At 46.0% G+C, this 19,445-nt stretch overlaps 1 protein-coding gene across 1 annotated transcript in view; it reads left to right on the forward strand.

The window, feature by feature from the left end:
• LOC311140401 (transmembrane protein 65-like) overlaps nucleotides 1-19,445 on the forward strand; it is a 55,004-nt gene that overhangs the window by 15,582 nt on the left and 19,977 nt on the right. The window contains exons 3-5 of the mRNA XM_084175439.1: nucleotides 10,580-10,624; nucleotides 13,289-13,356; nucleotides 13,807-13,861. Of these exons, the coding sequence (XP_084031565.1) occupies nucleotides 10,580-10,624; nucleotides 13,289-13,356; nucleotides 13,807-13,861 (168 nt within the window). The remainder of the gene's footprint in view (nucleotides 1-10,579; nucleotides 10,625-13,288; nucleotides 13,357-13,806; nucleotides 13,862-19,445) is intronic.

Consider the following 19,445-nt stretch of genomic DNA (forward strand, 5'->3'; position numbering starts at 1 on the left):
ACAGAGAGGGAGGAGGGAGGGGGAGGAGGAGGAGGATTCAGCAGGGAGGAGAAGGTGGCAAAGAGCTTCCTAGGGTTAGAGGCAGAGGCTTGAAATTTAGAGTGGTAGAAAGTGGCTTTAGCAGCGGAAACAGAGGAAGAGAATGTAGAGAGGAGGGAGTGAAAAGATGACAGGTCCGCAGGGAGTCTAGTTTTCCTCCATTTCCGCTCGGCTGCCCGGAGCCCTCTTCTGTGAGCTCGCAATGAGTCGTCAAGCCACGGAGCAGGAAGGGAGGACCGAGCCGGCCGGGAGGATAGGGGACATAGAGAGTCAAAAGATCCAGAAAGGGAGGAGAGGAGGGTTGAGGAGACAGAATCAGGAGATTGGAGGGATAAGGATTTAGCAGAGGGAAGAGATGATAGGATGGAAGAGGAGAGAGTAGCGGGAGAGAGAGAGTGAAGGTTGCGACAGCACATTACCATCTGAGTAGGGGCAGAGTGAGTAGTGTTGGAGGAGAGCGAGAGAGAAAAGGATACAAAGTAGCGGTCGGAGACTTGGAGGGGAGTTGCAGTGAGATTAGTAGAAGAACAGCATCTAGTAAAGATGAGGTCAAGCGTATTGCCTGCCTTGTGAGTAGGGGGGGACGGTGAGAGGGTGAGGTCAAAAGAGGAAAGGAGTGGAAAGAAGGAGGCAGAGAGAAATGAGTCAAAGGCAGACGTAGGGAGGTTAAAGTCACCCAGAACTGTGAGGGGTGAGCCATCCTCAGGAAAGGAACTTATCAAGGCGTCAAGCTCATTGATGAACTCTCCAAAGGAACCTGGAGGGCGATAAATGACAAGGATGTTAAGCTTGAATGGGCTAGTGACTGTGACTGCATGGAATTCAAATGAGGAGATAGACAGATGGGTCAGGGGAAAAAGAGAGATTGTCCACTTGGGAGAGATGAGGATTCCTGTGCCACCGCCGCGCTGACCAGATGCTCTCGGGGTATGCGAGAACACATGGTCAGACGAGGAAAGAGCAGTAGGAGTAGCAGTGTTTTTTGTGGTAATCCATGTTTCCGTCAGCGCCAGAGGGTAGCATAGGCTGAGATGAACTCTGCCTTGTTGGCCGCAGAACGGCAGTTCCAGAGGCTGCCGGAGACCTGGAACTCCACGTGGGTCGTGCGCGCAGGGACCACCAGATTAGAGTGGCAACAGCCACGTGGTGTGAAGCGTTTGTATGGCCTGTGCAGAGAGGAGAGAACAGGGATAGACAGACACATAGCTGACAGGCTACAGAAAAAGGCTACAATAATGCAAAGGAGATCGAATGAAATGAACTAAACATCTGGGAAAGGAGAGAGCGGGGCCTCTCACTTACGTTTCACTGAAACACTCAAATATAACTCTCCCAACTTCCACTTTAGAAATTATAATTAAATGTATAACTATAGTAGTAAAGGACAAATTCAGGATTTTATCACATTTACATTTTAGTCATTTAGCAGACGCTCTTATCCAGAGCGACTTACAGTTAGTGGGTGCATACATTCTTATTTTTTATTTTTTTCATACTGGCCCCCGTGGGAATCGAACCCACAACCCTGGCGTTGCAAGCGCCATGCTCTACCAACTGAGCTACACGATTTAGCAAATCATTTTGTAATATTGTTTTGGGATACCTACAGGGGTCCTAAAATGCAAAGTTAAATAGCTAAAGGATCTATGGTATGACCATATTAAAGCAATTACATATGTTAGCTTAATCAAACCAGAGCGATATAAGGCTCTGGTAAGGGTCAAGTATAGAGGATGACAATGTTCAAACATCAAGATGCATCATGCATTACTAGGCTATTTGACTATCTTCAGCCTGCCTATTTGACTATCTTCAACCTGCCTATTTGCCTTTCTGACTCTTGTATTAATCTTCTTGATGTGGTTTTGGCTTCTGCTGCTCTTTGCATTCTGCTGTCAGAACAGTGGCTGGTTCACAGGACGGTCAGGAGGTTACAATGGTGCTTAAAATGAAATAATAAATGCTATTTATTCTACTAGGAGCTACAAGGAATAACAAAATTATAAAGACTTATTTCCTTGCATGGTGAGCTTAAGTGTCTCTGAACTAGTGTCTCTGTAACATTGGGATGCATCTACAATGGCCCTCTATTCTGTAAAATAGTGTACTAGTATATAGGGATTTGGGGGCCATTCTGGCATTGTTTCTGTCCAGTGTGTAGCCTGATGTAAATGAGCTCTGAGAGAGGTGCTCTGCTGCGTATTCAAGAATTAGGGCTACAGATTGCACGATAGAAATGTAAAGGTTATTTCCGATTGAGCCGACATACGCAGCGTTTACCGTGAATGCAGTCTCCGCTAACGCAGTAACATTGCCTTTAAATTTCAATCACACTGTCGCTGAACTTCCCTGATACGGATTGAGTAGAACACTTATTGCTTGTAGGCTATTTGTTGTTTTAATCTAAAGGAAACAGTTTAGCCAATGCCCATCTGTCTTGCCTGTCTGGATTGGAGCGTACTGGGTATATACCCTCTTTAAAGCTGAGATCTGTGATAGGAGCAACAGCGCCACTGGCACCCTATTCCCTACGTAGTGCACTACTTTTGACCAGAGTGCTATTGGTCCCGGTCAAAAGTAGTGCACTTTATAGGGAATAGTGTGCCATTGGGGATACACACTAAATTTGTTTAAGTATTACTAAGACATGAAACTGTCATTTCTAACGAAAGCAGAGCAGAGAGTGAGGAATGTGGTAGAGAATATCTCTGGATCATTTAAAATGAGACAGAACATTGAGTTTATTATTTTAAATGCCATCTGGCCAACTGTTGATTGCTAGCCATGGATACATTACAGTTGCATGTCTTTTTGTAAACATGGGGATTTGGCAAACAAAAGGTACAGATTGTTTTGGATTACAATACAGAAGTGAAAATTATTTCATGTCTAATTGCCTAGAAGCCAAGTTGCTGCAGTTCCCTGATATGAGGTCAAAGTTGTTGCAGTTCCCTGATATGAGGTCAAAGTTGTTGCAGTTCCCTGATATGAGGTCAAAGTTGTTGCAGTTCCCTGATATGAGGTCAAAGTTGTTGCAGTTCCCTGATATGAGGTCAAAGTTGTTGCAGTTCCCTGATATGAGGTCAAAGTTGTTGCAGTTCCCTGATATGAGGTCAAAGTTGTTGCAGTTCCCTGATATGAGGTCAAAGTTGTTGCAGTTCCCTGATATGAGGTCAAAGTTGTTGCAGTTCCCTGATATGAGGTCAAAGTTGTTGCAGTTCCCTGATATGAGGTCAAAGTTGCTGCAGTTCCCTGATATGAGGTCAAAGTTGCTGCAGTTCCCTGATATGAGGTCAAAGTTGTTGCAGTTCCCTGATATGAGGTCAAAGTTGTTGCAGTTCCATGATATGAGGTCAAAGTTGTTGCAGTTCCCTGATATGAGGTCAAAGTTGCTGCAGTTCCTTGATATGAGGTCAAAGTTGTTGCAGTTCCCGGATATGAGGTCAAAGTTGTTACAGTTCCCTGATATGAGGTCAAAGTTGCTGAAGTTCCCTGATATGAGGTCAAAGTTGTTGCAGTTCCTTGATATGAGGTCAAAGTTGTTGCAGTTCCCTGATATGAGGTCAAAGTTGTTGCAGTTCCCTGATATGAGGTCAAAGTTGTTGCAGTAACCTGATATGAGGTCAAAGTTGCTGCAGTTCCCTGATATGAGGTCAAAGTTGTTGCAGTTCCCTGATATGAGGTCAAAGTTGTTGCAGTTCCCTGATATGAGGTCAAAGTTGTTGCAGTTCCCTGATATGAGGTCAAAGTTGTTGCATTTCCCTGATATGAGGTCAAAGTTGCTGCAGTTCCCTGATATGAGGTCAAAGTTGTTGCAGTTCCCTGATATGAGGTCAAAGTTGTTGCAGTTCCATGATATGAGGTCAAAGTTGTTGCAGTTCCCTGATATGAGGTCAAAGTTGCTGCAGTTCCTTGATATGAGGTCAAAGTTGTTGCAGTTCCCGGATATGAGGTCAAAGTTGTTACAGTTCCCTGATATGAGGTCAAAGTTGCTGAAGTTCCCTGATATGAGGTCAAAGTTGTTGCAGTTCCTTGATATGAGGTCAAAGTTGTTGCAGTTCCCTGATATGAGGTCAAAGTTGTTGCAGTTCCCTGATATGAGGTCAAAGTTGTTGCAGTAACCTGATATGAGGTCAAAGTTGCTGCAGTTCCCTGATATGAGGTCAAAGTTGTTCAGAGAACTGCTCTCATAGCCACACAGTACAAACGACTGCTACTCATATTTCCAACTATAGGAAGACATCCCCATCATTCAGGCTATAGACCAACTAACCACTCACTGTTTAAATAGAGATGGTTTCTAAATGTAGAAGTCTTATCCATGTCGGCACAAGCAGCAAGGGGCTAGTTAGCCGACTAACCCTATGGGCCCTGGTCAAAAGTAGTGCACTTTATAGGGAATAGGGTGCCATTTGGGATGTGGCCTAGCTTTGAGGGGGCGTTGCAGTGAGGTAATCAATACTTCGCTGAGGATCAATACCTGGGGCACTAGCATTATTCTGCCTGGTTCCTCAGCCTCATTAAAAGGCCCAAGGAGACCCAGTGGGTTGTGAACACAGCCTCGTTAAAAGGTCCAAGGATACCCAGTGGGTTGTGAACACAACCTCATTAAAAGGTCCAAGGAGTCCCAGTGGGTTGTGAACACAGCCTCATTAAAAGGCCCTACTAGACCCAGTGGGTCGTGAACACAGCCTCGTTAAAAGTCCCAAGGAGTCCCAGTGGGTTATGAACACAGCCTCGTTAAAAGGCCTAAGGAGTCCCAGTGGGTTGTGAACACAGCCTTGTTAAAAGGCCCAAGGAGTCCCAGTGGGTTGTGAACACAGCCTTGTTAAAAGGTCCAAGGAGTCCCAGTGGGTTGTGAACACAGCCTTGTTAAAAGGCCCAAAGGAGTCCCAGTGGGTTGTGAACACAGCCTAATTAAAAGGCCCTACTAGACCCAGTGGGTTGTGAACATAGCCTTGTTAAAAGGTTCAAGGAGACCCAGTGGGTTGTGAACACAGCCTCGTTAAAAGGCCCAAGGAGTCCCAGTGGGTTGTGAACACAGCCTTATTAAAAGGCCCTACTAGACCCAGTGGGTTGTGAACACAGCCTTGTTAAAAGGTCCAAGGAGACCCAGTGGGTTGTGAACACAGCCTTGTTAAAAGGCCCAAAGGGGTCCCAGTGGGTTGTGAATACAGCCTCGTTAAAAGACCCAAGGAGTCCCAGTGGGTTGTGAACACAGCCTTGTTAAAAGGTACAAGGAGTCCCAGTGGTTTGTGAACACAGCCTCATTAAAAGGCCTAAGGAGTCCCAGTGGGTTGTGAACACAGCCTTGTTAAAAGGCCCAAGGAGTCCCAGTGGGTTGTGAACCCAGCCTAATTAAAAGGCCCTACTAGACCCAGTGGGTTGTGAACACAGCCTTGTTAAAAGGTTCGCGGAGACCCAGTGGGTTGTGAACACAGCCTCGTTAAAAGGCCCTACTAGACCCAGTGGGTTGTGAACACAGCCTCGTTAAAATTCCCATGTAGATCCAGTGGGTTGTGAACACAGCCTCATTAAAAGGCCCTACTAGACCCAGTGGGTTGTGAACACAGCCTCGTTAAAATTCCCAAGTAGATCCAGTGGGTTGTGAACACAGCCTCATTAAAAGGCCCTACTAGACCCAGTGGGTTGTGAACACAGCCTCATTAAAAGGTCCAAGGAGACCCAGTGGGTTGTGAAAACAGTCTCGTTAAAAGACCCTACTAGACCCAGTGGGTCGTGAACACAGCCTCGTTAAAAGTCCCAAAGAGTCCCAGTGGGTTATGAACACAGCCTCGTTAAAAGGCCTAAGGAGTCCCAGTGGGTTGTGAACACAGCCTCATTAAAAGGCCCAAGGAGTCCCAGTGGGTTGTGAACACAGCCTTGTTAAAAGGTCCAAGGAGTCCCAGTGGGTTGTGAACACAGCCTCATTAAAAGGCCTAAGGAGTCCCAGTGGGTTGTGAACACAGCCTTGTTAAAAGGCCCAAGGAGACCCAGTGGGTTGTGAACACAGCCTTGTTAAAAGGCCCAAGGAGTCCCAGTGGGTTGTGAACACAGCCTAATTAAAAGGCCCTACTAGACCCAGTGGGTTGTGAACACAGCCTTGTTAAAAGGTTCAAGGAGACCCAGTGGGTTGTGAACACAGCCTCGTTAAAAGGCCCTACTAGACCCAGTGGGTTGTGAACACAGCCTCGTTAAAATTCCCAAGTAGATCCAGTGGGTTGTGAACACAGCCTCATTAAAAGGCCCTAATAGACCCAGTGGGTTGTGAACACAGCCTCGTTAAAATTCCCAAGTAGATCCAGTGGGTTGTGAACACAGCCTCATTAAAAGGCCCTACTAGACCCAGTGGGTTGTGAACACAGCCTCATTAAAAGGTCCAAGGAGACCCAGTGGGTTGTGAAAACAGTCTCGTTAAAAGGCCCTACTAGACCCAGTGGGTCGTGAACACAGCCTCGTTAAAAGTCCCAAGGAGTCCCAGTGGGTTATGAACACAGCCTCGTTAAAAGGCCTAAGGAGTCCCAGTGGGTTGTGAACACAGCCTCGTTAAAAGGCCCAAGGAGTCCCAGTGGGTTGTGAACACAGCCTCGTTAAAAGGTCCAAGGAGTCCCAGTGGGTTGTGAACACAGCCTCATTAAAAGGCCTAAGGAGTCCCAGTGGGTTGTGAACACAGCCTCATTAAAAGGCCCTACTAGACCCAGTGGGTTGTGAACACAGCCTCGTTAAAAGGCCCTACTAGACCCAGTGGGTTGTGAACACAGCCTCATTAAAAGGCCCTACTAGACCCAGTGGGTTGTGAACACAGCCTCGTTAAAAGGTCCAAAGAGTCCCAGTGGGTTGTGAACACAGCCTCATTAAAAGGCCTAAGTAGTCCCAGTGGGTTGTGAACACAGTCTTGTTAAAAGGACCAAGGAGTCCCAGTGGGTTGTGAACACAGCCTCATTAAAAGGTCCAATGAGACCCAGTGGGTTGTGAACACAGCCTTGTTAAAAGGCCCAAGGAGTCCCAGTGGGTTGTGAACACAGCCTCATTAAAAGGTCCAAGGAGACCCAGTGGGTTGTGAACACAGCCTCATTAAAACGCCCTTCTAGACCCAGTGGGTTGTGAACACAGCCTCGTTAAAAGGTCCAAGGAGACCCAGTGGGTTTGAACACAGCCTTGTTAAAAGGCCCAAGTAGATCCAGTGGGTTGTGAACACAGCCTCGTTAAAGGCCCAAGGAGTCCCAGTGGGGTTGTGAACACAGCCTCGTTAAAAGTCCTAAGGAGTCCCAGTGGGTTGTGAACACAGCCTTGTTAAAAGGCCCAAGGAGACCCAGTGGGTTGTGAACACAGTCTCGTTAAAAGGCCCTACTAGACCCAGTGGGTTGTGAACACAGCCTCATTAAAAGGTCCAAGGAGACCCATTGGGTTGTGAAAACAGCCTCATTAAAAGGCCCTACTAGACCCAGTGGGTTGTGAACACATCCTTTTTAAAAGGCCCTACTAGACCCAGTGGGTTGTGAACACAGCCTCATTAAAAGGCCCATGGAGACCCAGTGGGTTGTGAACACAGCCTCATTTAAAGGTCCAAGGAGACCCAGTGGGTTGTGAACACAGCCTTGTTAAAAGGCCCTACTAGACCCAGATGGTTGTGAACACAGCCTCATTACAAGGCCCTACTAGACCCAGTGGGTTGTGAACAAAGCCTTGTTAAAAGGTCCAAGGAGACCCAGTGGGTTGTGAACACAGCCTTGTTAAAAGGCCCTACTAGACCCAGTGCGTTGTGAACACAGCCTTGTTAAAAGGTCCAAGGAGACCCAGCGGGTTGTGAACACAGCCTCGTTAAAAGGCCCTACTAGACCCAGTGGGTTGTGAACACAGCCTTGTTAAAAGGCCCAAGGAGACCCAGTGTGTTGTGAACACAGCCTCATTAAAAGGCCCTACTAGACCCAGTGGGTTGTGAACACAGCCTCGTTAAAAGGCCCTACTAGACCCAGTGGGTTGTGAACACAGCCTCGTTAATAGGCCCAAGGAGACCCAGTGGGTTGTGAACACAGCCTTGTTAAAACGCCCTACTAGACCCAGTGGGTTGTGAACACAGTGTGAGAATCTCTCATCAAATGTAGGCCTGGCATTTATAAGTACAAGATTCATCCCAATAAACGTCAACCTGCCATGTTTTCCACCCTCCACTGTAGTGTGCACTGAATAATACACTAAGGGTTTTTGTATCTACTGTCAATGTCCTCTTCTCCGCAATAGCGTAGACCGATATGACTGACCCCTGACCCCACCACATAAATGATGCCTATATTTATGTTGTTATAGATCTATTACAGCACCATCCATCAGCTGTTTACCAAAAAAGTGGCGGGGTAATCCTTTGTTGTTGTTTGAATCCCAGATTGCCCCTTTAAGCAGAAAAAAGGTATTTAAATGTTTTTGAATGTTCTACATCTGCATCATGCTTCATTGATATGAGCCTTGTGTTATATAATCATGGTGGAAGTTAGTCAGCACCTTCTATCTGCTGATGACTGTGGTCTTGGGGCTGAATGAACAGGTCTCCATTGTGTTAACTTTGTGTCAGCATCATGAGGTGACCTCCAGGGTAGGAAACCATACTAGGAGTAAACCTTGTAATTCGAAACTCATTCCAGAAACTTCATAGACTATTACACACTGTGTGTGTGTGTGTGTGTGTGTGTGTGTGTGTGTGTGTGTGTGTGTGTGTGTGTGTGTGTGTGTGTGTGTGTGTGTGTGTGTGTGTGTGTGCGTGCGTGCGTGCGTGCGTGCGTGCGTGCGTGCGTGCGTGCGTGCGTGCGTGCGTGTGCGTTTTAGCCGGTGATGCCATTAAGAGAGTGGAAAGCATACTGCGTGAAGGAAACTATAATATGTGGAGAATAAAATAGAAAAGACTCACTAGTGTTTTTAATTTCTGAGAAACCCTTCACTAAACTGACATATAGCCTCAGAGACATAGACATGAATAAACCCTTCACTAAACTGACACATAGCCTCAGAGACATAGATATGAATAAACCCTTCACTAAACTGACACATAGCCTCAGAGACATAGACATGAATAAACCCTTCACTAAACTGACACATAGCCTCAGAGACATAGACATGAATAAACCCTACATAGACATGAATAAACCCTACATAGACATGAATAAACCCTACATAGGCATGAATAAACCCTACATTGACATGAATAAACCCTACATAGACATGAATAAACCCTACATAGACATGAATAAACCCTACATAGACATGAATAAACCCTACATTGACATGAATAAACCCTACATAGACATGAATAAACCCTTCACTAAACTGACATATAGCCTCAGAGACATAGACATGAATAAACATTCACTAAACTGACACAGCCTCAGAGACATAGACATGAATAAACCCTTCACTAAACTGACACAGCCTCAGAGACATAGACATGAATAAACCCTACATAGACATGAATAAACCCTACATTGACATGAATAGACCCTACATAGACATGAATAAACCCTACATTGACATGAATAAACCCTACATTGACATGAATAAACCCTACATTGACATGAATAAACCCTACATAGACATGGATAAACCCTACATAGACATGAATAAACCCTACATTGACATGAATAAACCCTACATTGACATTAATAAACCCTACATAGACATGAATAAACCCTACATACATTTATTTGAGTTGTTCTCATCTTTGTATTAGAGTTTTTTTGCACTAACTTTTAATGAGATACAGATTACAGATGTAGAGTCTTAATTTGAGTCAGTTTGCTACAGCAGGAAAATAATCCTGCGGCAACAGGAAATGTTAATTATTAAGTGGATTATAATAAATTGACATTTTTGTACGGGAAATTACAAACTTTAGAAGCCTTTTTAAACCTCAAATTTACTACATATTTAAAATGTCCTGGAAAGTTCTCTTGCAACAGTGTGATCAAATTAAGATCCTACTCTCAGACTCTAAGGGCATAGAGATAATTGAATGTGCTTATAGTGTCAAGACAGGCAGACAGACTTCATCTGCAGTCCTATGGGCCCTGGTCTGCAGTAGTGCACTATATAGGGAATAGGGTCCCATTTGGAATGTAGGGCAGTGCTCCTGTGGGTCCTGGTTGGCAGAGCATGGCATTACCCTACTGGATATTTCACATACGATTAATACCCGCCATTTGTATTTTAATGTGTTAAGAACATGATTTCAATGTAATTCCGCTAGGTGAGTCCAAATGGCACCCTATTCCCTATGGACCCTGGTGAAAAGTAGTGCACTTAATAGGGATAGGTTGCCATTTGGGACACAACGACAGTCCCCCTCTAATCCCTGTCCCGTCGGCCTGGGACACCTCTGTCCCTCTGCTCTCTGTCCCTCTGCCAGGCTCCATCCCTGCTCTGTGAAGGAGTCCTGACTCTCAGGTCCTGTCATTTCATGGCCGGGTGACATTTCCTTCCAGACAGGACTGACTTGTTCTCCATAGAGAAACACTTTATTGTAATGGAGGTCGTCTTTTTCCTTCTCTTTCAGGGGAAATGGTCATCGCCCCTCCCACATCGGCTCAGCTGAGATACGGTAAGACAGGAAGAAAACAAAGAGTGAGATGTCTTTGAAAAGAGAAGAGATGTCTTTGAAAAGAGAGAGATGTCGTTGAAAAGAGTGAGATGTCTTTGAAAAGAGTGAGATGTCTTTGAAAAGAGAAGAGATGTCTGAAAAGAGTGAGATGTCTTTGAAAAGAGTGAGATGTCTTTGAAAAGAGAGAGATGTCTTTGAAAAGAGAAGAGATGTCTGAAAAGAGAGAGATGTCTTTGAAAAGAGAGAGATGTCTTTGAAAAGAGTGAGATGTCTTTGAAAAGAGCTAAGTTATGCAGACCTCAGTAGGACTGACTACAGTAGGCTAAGTTATGTAGACCTAAGTAGGACTGTCTACAGTAGGCTATGTTATGCAGACCTCAGTAGGACTGACTACAGTAGGATAAGTTATGTAGACCTCAGTAGGACTGGCTACAGTAGGATAAGTTATGTAGACCTCAGTAGGACTGGTTACAGTAGGCTAGGTTATGTAGACCTCAGTAGGACTGGCTACAGTAGGCTAAGTTATGTAGACCTCAGTAGGACTGACTACAGTAGGCTAAGTTATGTAGACCTCAGTAGGACTGGTTACAGTAGGCTAGGTTACGCAGACCTCAGTAGGACTGACTACAGTAGGATAAGTTATGTAGACCTCAGTAGGACTGACTACAGTAGGCTAGGTTATGTAGACCTCAGTAGGACTGGCTACAGTAGGCTAAGTTATGTAGACCTCAGTAGGACTGACTACAGTAGGCTAAGTTATGTAGACCTCAGTAGGACTGGTTACAGTAGGCTAGGTTATGCAGACCTCAGTAGGACTGACTACAGTAGGCTAAGTTATGTAGACCTCAGTAGGACTGGTTACAGTAGGCTAGGTTACGCAGACCTCAGTAGGACTGACTACAGTAGGCTAAGTTATGTACATTTACATTTACATTTTAGTCATTTAGCAGACGCTCTTATCCAGAGCGACTTACAGGAGCAATTAGGGTTAAGTGCCTTGCTCAAGGGCACATCGACAGATTTTTCACCTAGTCGGCTCGGGGATTAGAACCAGTGACCTTTCGGTTACTGGCACAACGCTCACTAAGCTACCTGCCGCCCACTACTCACTCACTACTTGCAACATAAAGCTAACCCTTCTGTAATGCCATAGGAGCTTACAGCCGTCTCAGGGTTAGCATCAGGGTTGGGGTCAATTCCATTTCAATTCCAGTCAATTCAGAAAGTAAACCAAATTCCATTTCCAATTTCAAATTTTCCTCATTGAATATAATTGGAATTTCAGTGTACTTCCTGAATTGAAATGGAATCGATCCCAACCCTGGCATAGAGCATGTTTAAAAACAAAACAACAGCAGCAACATATGAATTAATCAGTCTTATAAGACAGTGTGTTAGGCAGTCTAGCCTCTACAGACAGTGGTTATGTATGTGCCATTACTTGACTTGTTCCCATTGACCCAAGGTAGACCATGCTTAGCCTGAGTCCCAGATCTGTTTGTGCCGTCTTGCCATAACACCTATGTCCCTCAAATTCAGATCTGGACCTCAAAGCCAGTTGAACTGCTTTATATCATTCTTCCCCTCTAATCAGGGACTCATTTAGACCTGGGACACCAAGGGTGTATTCATTCTGTCAAACAGGTTGGTGAAATTAATGATCAGTTAGAACAGAAAAGCAGCAGTAGTCCACACCTCGTAGGGTCAGATTTGAATACCCCGGTCTTATTTTATTTGTTTTGTCATTTTAGCAGACGCTCTTATCCAGAGCGACATACAGTTAGTGAGTGCATACATTATATATTTTTATTTTTTCATACTGGCCCCCCGTGGGAATCGAACCCACAACCCTGGCGTTGCAAACGCCATGCTCTACCAACATCCCTGCCTGCCATTCCCTCCCCTACCCTGGATTGTGCGCCGCCCCATGGGTCTCCCGGTCGCGGCCGGCTACGACAGAGCCTGGATCTACTAGACCTCAGTAGGATGTAGACCTCAGTAGGACTGGCCACAGTAGGCTAGGTTATGTAGACCTCAGTAGGACTGACTACAGTAGGCTAGGTTATGTAGACCTCAGTAGGACTGACTACAGTAGGCTAAGTTATGTAGACCTCAGTAGGACTGACTACAGTAGGCTAAGTTATGCAGACCTCAGTAGGACTGACTACAGTAGGCTAGGTTATGCAGACCTCAGTAGGACTGACTACAGTAGGCTAAGTTATGTAGACCTCAGTAGGACTGGTTACAGTAGGCTAGGTTACGCAGACCTCAGTAGGACTGACTACAGTAGGCTAAGTTATGTAGACCTCAGTAGGACTGGTTACAGTAGGCTAGGTTACGCAGACCTCAGTAGGACTGACTACAGTAGGCTAAGTTATGTAGACCTCAGTAGGACTGGCTACAGTAGGCTAGGTTATGCAGACCTCAGTAGGACTGACTACAGTAGGCGAAGTTATGTAGACCTCAGTAGGACTGGTTACAGTAGGCTAGGTTACGCAGACCTCAGTAGGACTGACTACAGTAGGCTAAGTTATGTAGACCTCACTTTTCTACCCCGTTTGTAACTGCCAATGTTCATGGAGGTTCACAGTGTCTCTTCACTTCAAGTTTCCAGTACATGTGTGGGCTGTTAAATGGTATGTTGTTTGTGTTCTTCCTTTGCAGTTCTTCTACACAACGCCATTCCCTTTGTAGGATTTGGTTTCCTGGACAATGCCATCATGATTGTAGCTGTAAGTTACACCACTTTATCATTTTTAGAAGTGTGTCACTGTGGTAGCCCTCAATCCATACAATTACAGTAATGCTAGATAGATTCTGCAGTAAAAGGTGGTAGATCCCTGGTACATCTGTTTCATTAACATTGAAGTGAGAATCTGGTATCTGTCATTTACTAGAGTAAAGTTCTATTTTAGCTTTTCAAAACGTTGACATCCATTTGTTTGCCACTTAGCAGAATATTTTATCCGTATCTAACTCATTTAACCTCATTCAGAGACTTTTATTCTGAAGGACACAAATGAGTGGTTGAAGTTGAATACAAAGCTTAGCTTTCAGTGGTGGTTTTCATTACAGCGTGAAACACATACTACATAAACATGATCACGTGTTCGGTGTTCCTACATGGGCTTAACAAATAACAGCAGAGAATTGATGATGGTGTTTGTGTGTTTTGTTTTTAGGGCACACATATTGAGTTGTCCATAGGTGTGATCCTTGGGATTTCAACCATGGCAGGTATGTCAAAACCAGAAATAATTGTGAGTCCCAAATGGCACCTTATTCCCTATGTAGTTCACTATATGGGGAATAGGTTGCCATTTGGGATGCAGCCAATATGTTTTGTAATGTTTGTGTTTGTATTTTTACAGTGCCTAGTGAAAGTCTACACACACCTTGCACAGTCTTAAGATAACATTTTTAAAAAGGGATTACGTTATTTTTTTTAACCTACAGGTCTACACAACCTACTCCACATTTTCAAATTGAATTTATTTTACAGAAAATGTTCCAAATGAATTTAAAAAATGGCCCGAAGATGTCTTGATTGCGTATGTCTTTACACCCCAGAGTTCATACTTGGTGGGAGCACCTTTGGCAGCCATTACAGCTGTGAGTCATGAGGGGAGGGGGGAGAGGAGAGGAGGAGGGGAGAGGAGGGGAGTGGAGGAGGAGAGGAGGGGAGGAGGGGAGTGGAGGAGGAGAGGAGGGGAGGAGGGGAGAGGAGTGGAGGAGGGGAGAGGAGAGGAGAGGAGGAGGGGAGAGGAGGGGAGTGGATGAGGAGAGGAGGGGAGGAGGGGAGAGGAGTGGAGGAGGGGAGGGGAGGGGAGGAGGGGGGGAGAGGAGGGGAGTGGAGGAGGAGAGGAGGGGAGGAGGGGAGAGGAGTGGAGGAGGGGAGAGGAGAGGAGGAGGGGAGGAGGGGAGTGGAGGAGGAGAGGAGGGGAGAGGAGTGGAGGAGGGGAGGGGAGGGGAGGAGGGGGGGAGTGGAGGAGGAGAGGAGGGGAGGAGGGGAGAGGAGGAGGGGAGTGGAGGAGGAGAGGAGGGGAGGAGGGGAGAGGAGGGGAGGAGGGGAGGGGATGACTAATAATATTCAACCATCTTTGCACAACTCTTGGCGCAACGTATATCCATAGTTTTTTGTCTAAATTGAAGACTGTCCAAGGGGTGTGTAGACTTTCACTAGCAACTATCGCAATACATTAAATGTCCATCTGAATGTAACTTTGCAATAGCCAAATTAATTCTGCACTCAGTTTCTAATTAAAGCCTTGGGATGCGTCCCAAATGTCTCCCTATCCCCTATGTAGTGCACTACATATGACCATAGGGCTCTGGTCAAAGTAGTGCACCATATATAGCAGGGGTACTCAACTCTTACCCTGGGAGGAGGTCCGGAGCCTGCTGGTTTTCTGTTCTACCTGATAATTAATTGCACCCCCCTGGTGTCCCAGGTCTAAATCAGTCCCTGATTAGAGGAGAACAATGAAAAAAATGCAGTGGAACTGGCTTCCAGGTCCAGAGTTGAGTTTGAGGGATATAGGGAATAGGGTGCCATTTGAGACACGATGCTCTGAGTTTGTCCCCTGGTCTGAGAGCTATAGAGCACGATGATGAGCCAGGGCTCTACTATAACTAGCAGTGACAGGCTGGACCCAGAGCTCTACTATAACTAGCAGTGACAGGCAGGGACCAGAGCTCTACTATAACTAGCAGTGACAGGCTGGGTCCAGAGCTCTACTATAACTAGCAGTGACAGGCAGGGTCCAGAGCTCTACAGTATACTAACAACAGGCAGGGACCAGAGCTCTACAGTATACTAACAGCAGACAGGGTCCAGAGCTCTACAGTATACTAACAGCAGGCAGGGTCCAGAGCTCTACAGTATACTAACAGCAGGCAGGGTCCAGAGCTCTACAGTATACTAACAGCAGGCGGGATCCAGAGCTCTACAGTATACTAACAACAGGCAGGGTCCAGAGCTCTACAGTATACTAACAACAGACAGGGACCAGAGCTCTACAGTATAGTAACAGCAGACAGGATCCAGAGCTCTACAGTATACTAACAGCAGACAGGGACCAGAGCTCTACAGTATACTAACAGGGTCCAGAGCTCTACAGTATACTAACAGCAGGCAGGGTCCAGAGCTCTACAGTATACTAACAGCAGGCAGGGTCCAGAGCTCTACAGTATACTAACAGCAGGCGGGATCCAGAGCTCTACAGTATACTAACAACAGGCAGGGTCCAGAGCTCTACAGTATACTAACAACAGACAGGGTCCAGAGCTCTACAGTATACTAACAGCAGACAGGGACCAGAGCTCTACAGTATACTAACAGCAGACAGGGACCAGAGCTCTACAGTATACTAACAACAGACAGGGTCCAGAGCTCTACAGGATACTAACAGCAGACAGGATCCAGAGCTCTACAGTATACTAACAGCAGACAGGGACCAGAGCTCTACAGTATACTAACAGCAGACAGGGTCCAGAGCTCTACAGTATACTAACAGCAGACAGGGACCAGAGCTCTACAGTATACTAACAACAGGCAGGGTCCAGAGCTCTACAGTATACTAACAGCAGATAGGGACCAGAGCTCTACAGTATACTAACAGCAGACAGGATCCAGAGCTCTACAGTATACTAACAGCAGACAGGATCCAGAGCTCTACAGTATACTAACAGCAGACAGGGACCAGAGCTCTACAGTATACTAACAGCAGACAGGGACCAGAGCTCTACAGTATACTAACAGCAGACAGGATCCAGAGTTCTACAGTATACTAACAGCAGACAGGGTCCAGAGCTCTACAGTATACTAACAGCAGACAGGGTCCAGAGCTCTACAGTATACTAACAACAGACAGGGACCAGAGCTCTACAGTATAGTAACAGCAGACAGGATCCAGAGCTCTACAGTATACTAACAGCAGACAGGGACCAGAGCTCTACAGTATACTAACAGGGTCCAGAGCTCTACAGTATACTAACAGCAGACAGGATCCAGAGCTCTACAGTATACTAACAGCAGACAGGGACCAGAGCTCTACAGTATACTAACAACAGGCAGGTACCAGAGCTCTACAGTATACTAACAGCAGGCAGGGTCCAGAGCTCTACAGTATACTAACAGCAGGCAGGGTCCAGAGCTCTACAGTATACTAACAACAGGCAGGGACCAGAGCTCTACAGTATACTAACAGCAGACAGGATCCAGAGCTCTACAGTATACTAACAGCAGACAGGGACCAGAGCTCTACAGTATACTAACAGGGTCCAGAGCTCTACAGTATACTAACAGCAGACAGGATCCAGAGCTCTACAGTATACTAACAGCAGACAGGGACCAGAGCTCTACAGTATACTAACAGCAGGCAGGGTCCAGAGCTCTACAGTATACTAACAGCAGGCAGGGTCCAGAGCTCTACAGTATACTAACAACAGGCAGGGACCAGAGCTCTACAGTATACTAACAACAGGCAGGGACCAGAGCTCTACAGTATACTAACAGCAGACAGGGACCAGAGCTCTACAGTATACTAACAACAGGCAGGGACCAGAGCTCTACAGTATACTAACAGCAGGCAGGGTCCAGAGCTCTACAGTATACTAACAGCAGACAGGATCCAGAGCTCTACAGTATACTAACAGCAGACAGGGACCAGAGCTCTACAGTATACTAACAGGGTCCAGAGCTCTACAGTATACTAACAGCAGATAGGATCCAGAGCTCTACAGTATACTAACAGCAGACAGGGACCAGAGCTCTACAGTATACTAACAACAGGCAGGGACCAGAGCTCTACAGTATACTAACAGCAGGCAGGGTCCAGAGCTCTACAGTATACTAACAGCAGGCAGGGTCCAGAGCTCTACAGTATACTAACAACAGGCAGGGACCAGAGCTCTACAGTATACTAACAACAGGCAGGGACCAGAGCTCTACAGTATACTAACAGCAGGCAGGGTCCAGAGCTCTACAGTATACTAACAGCAGGCAGGGTCCAGAGCTCTACAGTATACTAACAGCAGACAGGGACCAGAGCTCTACAGTATACTAACAGCAGACAGGGACCAGAGCTCTACAGTATACTAACAGGGTCCAGAGCTCTACTATACTGTAACTAGCAGTGGCAGGCAGGACAAATTGTCTGTTGATACGTTGTTACTATGATTCACTGCTGTGCTGGAAGGGATAGATGCTCTCTTGTGAAGGTGTTTTCAATTCGGCAGTGTTTCTCAATGCTGGTCCTGTGGATCCACAGGGGTGCACATGTTTGTTTCTGCCCTAGTACTACACACCTGATTCAAATAATCAACTGATCATCAATTCTTTGGGTATCAGGTTTGAATCAGGTTTGTTAATGTTGGGCTGGAACAAATATGTGCAGCCTGATGAGGTTGCAGCAAGGAAATAGAAACCCCCCCTCTAGTCTAGGGAAATGGATGTGTCAGCTGATCTGAGGAGGGGGAAATTGATGTGTCAGCTGATCTGAGGAGGGGGAAGTGGATGTGTCAGCTGATCTGAGGAGAGGGAAATGGATGTGTCAGCTGATCTGAGGAGGGGGAAGTGGATGTGTCAGCTGATCTGAGGAGAGGGAAATGGATGTGTCAGCTGATCTGAGGAGGGGGAAGTGGATGTGTCAGCTGATCTGAGGAGAGGGAAATGGATGTGTCAGCTGATCTGAGGAGGGGGAAGTGGATGTGTCAGCTGATCTGAGGAGGGGGAAGTGGATGTGTCAGCTGATCTGAGGAGGGGGAAGTGGATGTGTCAGCTGATCTGAGGAGGGGGAAATGGATGTGTCAGCTGATCTGAGGAGGGGGAAGTGGATGTGTCAGCTGATCTGAGGAGGGGGAAATGGATGTGTCAGCTGATCTGAGGAGGGGGAAGTGGATGTGTCAGCTGATCTGAGGAGGGGGAAGTGGATGTGTCAGCTGATCTGAGGAGAGGGAAGTGGATGTGTCAGCTGATCTGAGGAGGGGGAAGTGGATGTGTCAGCTGATCTGAGGAGAGGGAAGTGGATGTGTCAGCTGATCTGAGGAGAGGAGGAGAGAAGAAAAGAAGGAGAGAACACTTTTGATGGAATTTCACTTTGAACTCAGTGGTTCTTCACCCACTGTTATGAAAGTACCAGAGGGGTAAAGGAGGAGAATATCACTAGTTTTGCCGTCTGTCTGTAATCGGATTTCCTCGCTGCTGTGTTTCTGAAATAGCCTGCTGTGTTTCTAACAATTAGACAGAAATCTAAGAGATTCTAATGGGACTTTACATACCGTACAAAAACTACACCAGACTAACAAATTGCTGAAGTAAGATTCTGGGGAGTTCTGAGTGTCTACAGGGGAATCTTAATTGGATTATGAATCATGTCTGCAGCTTTTATTGACAAATGAAGTGGAATCATCAGTGAAATCCAACCTGAAGGCTTTATATTTAAACTCCAGCTGGTCATGTAACCTATTGTACTTCTCACTATCAAATTGTTCAAAATGATGGATGTTGGTTTGGACTTTAATTAGGCTCTGATCTTGTTAAATGTGTCTAGTACACATTCTCTCCTTCTCTCTTTGGAGGGCTGCCTAAAACCTGCAGCAGCTCTGCTACAGTACTGATACAGCCTGGCTTGCGTCCCAAATAGCACCCTATTCCTTATGTAGTGCACTACCCTATGGGCCCTGGTCAATAGTAGTGTACTATAAAGGGATATAGTGCCATTTGGGACTATATCCCATTTGGGACTATATGGATTATTTGGGACTATATGGATTACAGGAAACATCCGCACTGAGCTAAAGGGTAGAGCTGCCGCTTTCA

This window comes from Coregonus lavaretus, assembly GCF_964263955.1.
Source record: "Coregonus lavaretus genome assembly, chromosome: 13".
In the NCBI taxonomy this organism is placed as follows: domain Eukaryota; kingdom Metazoa; phylum Chordata; class Actinopteri; order Salmoniformes; family Salmonidae; genus Coregonus; species Coregonus lavaretus.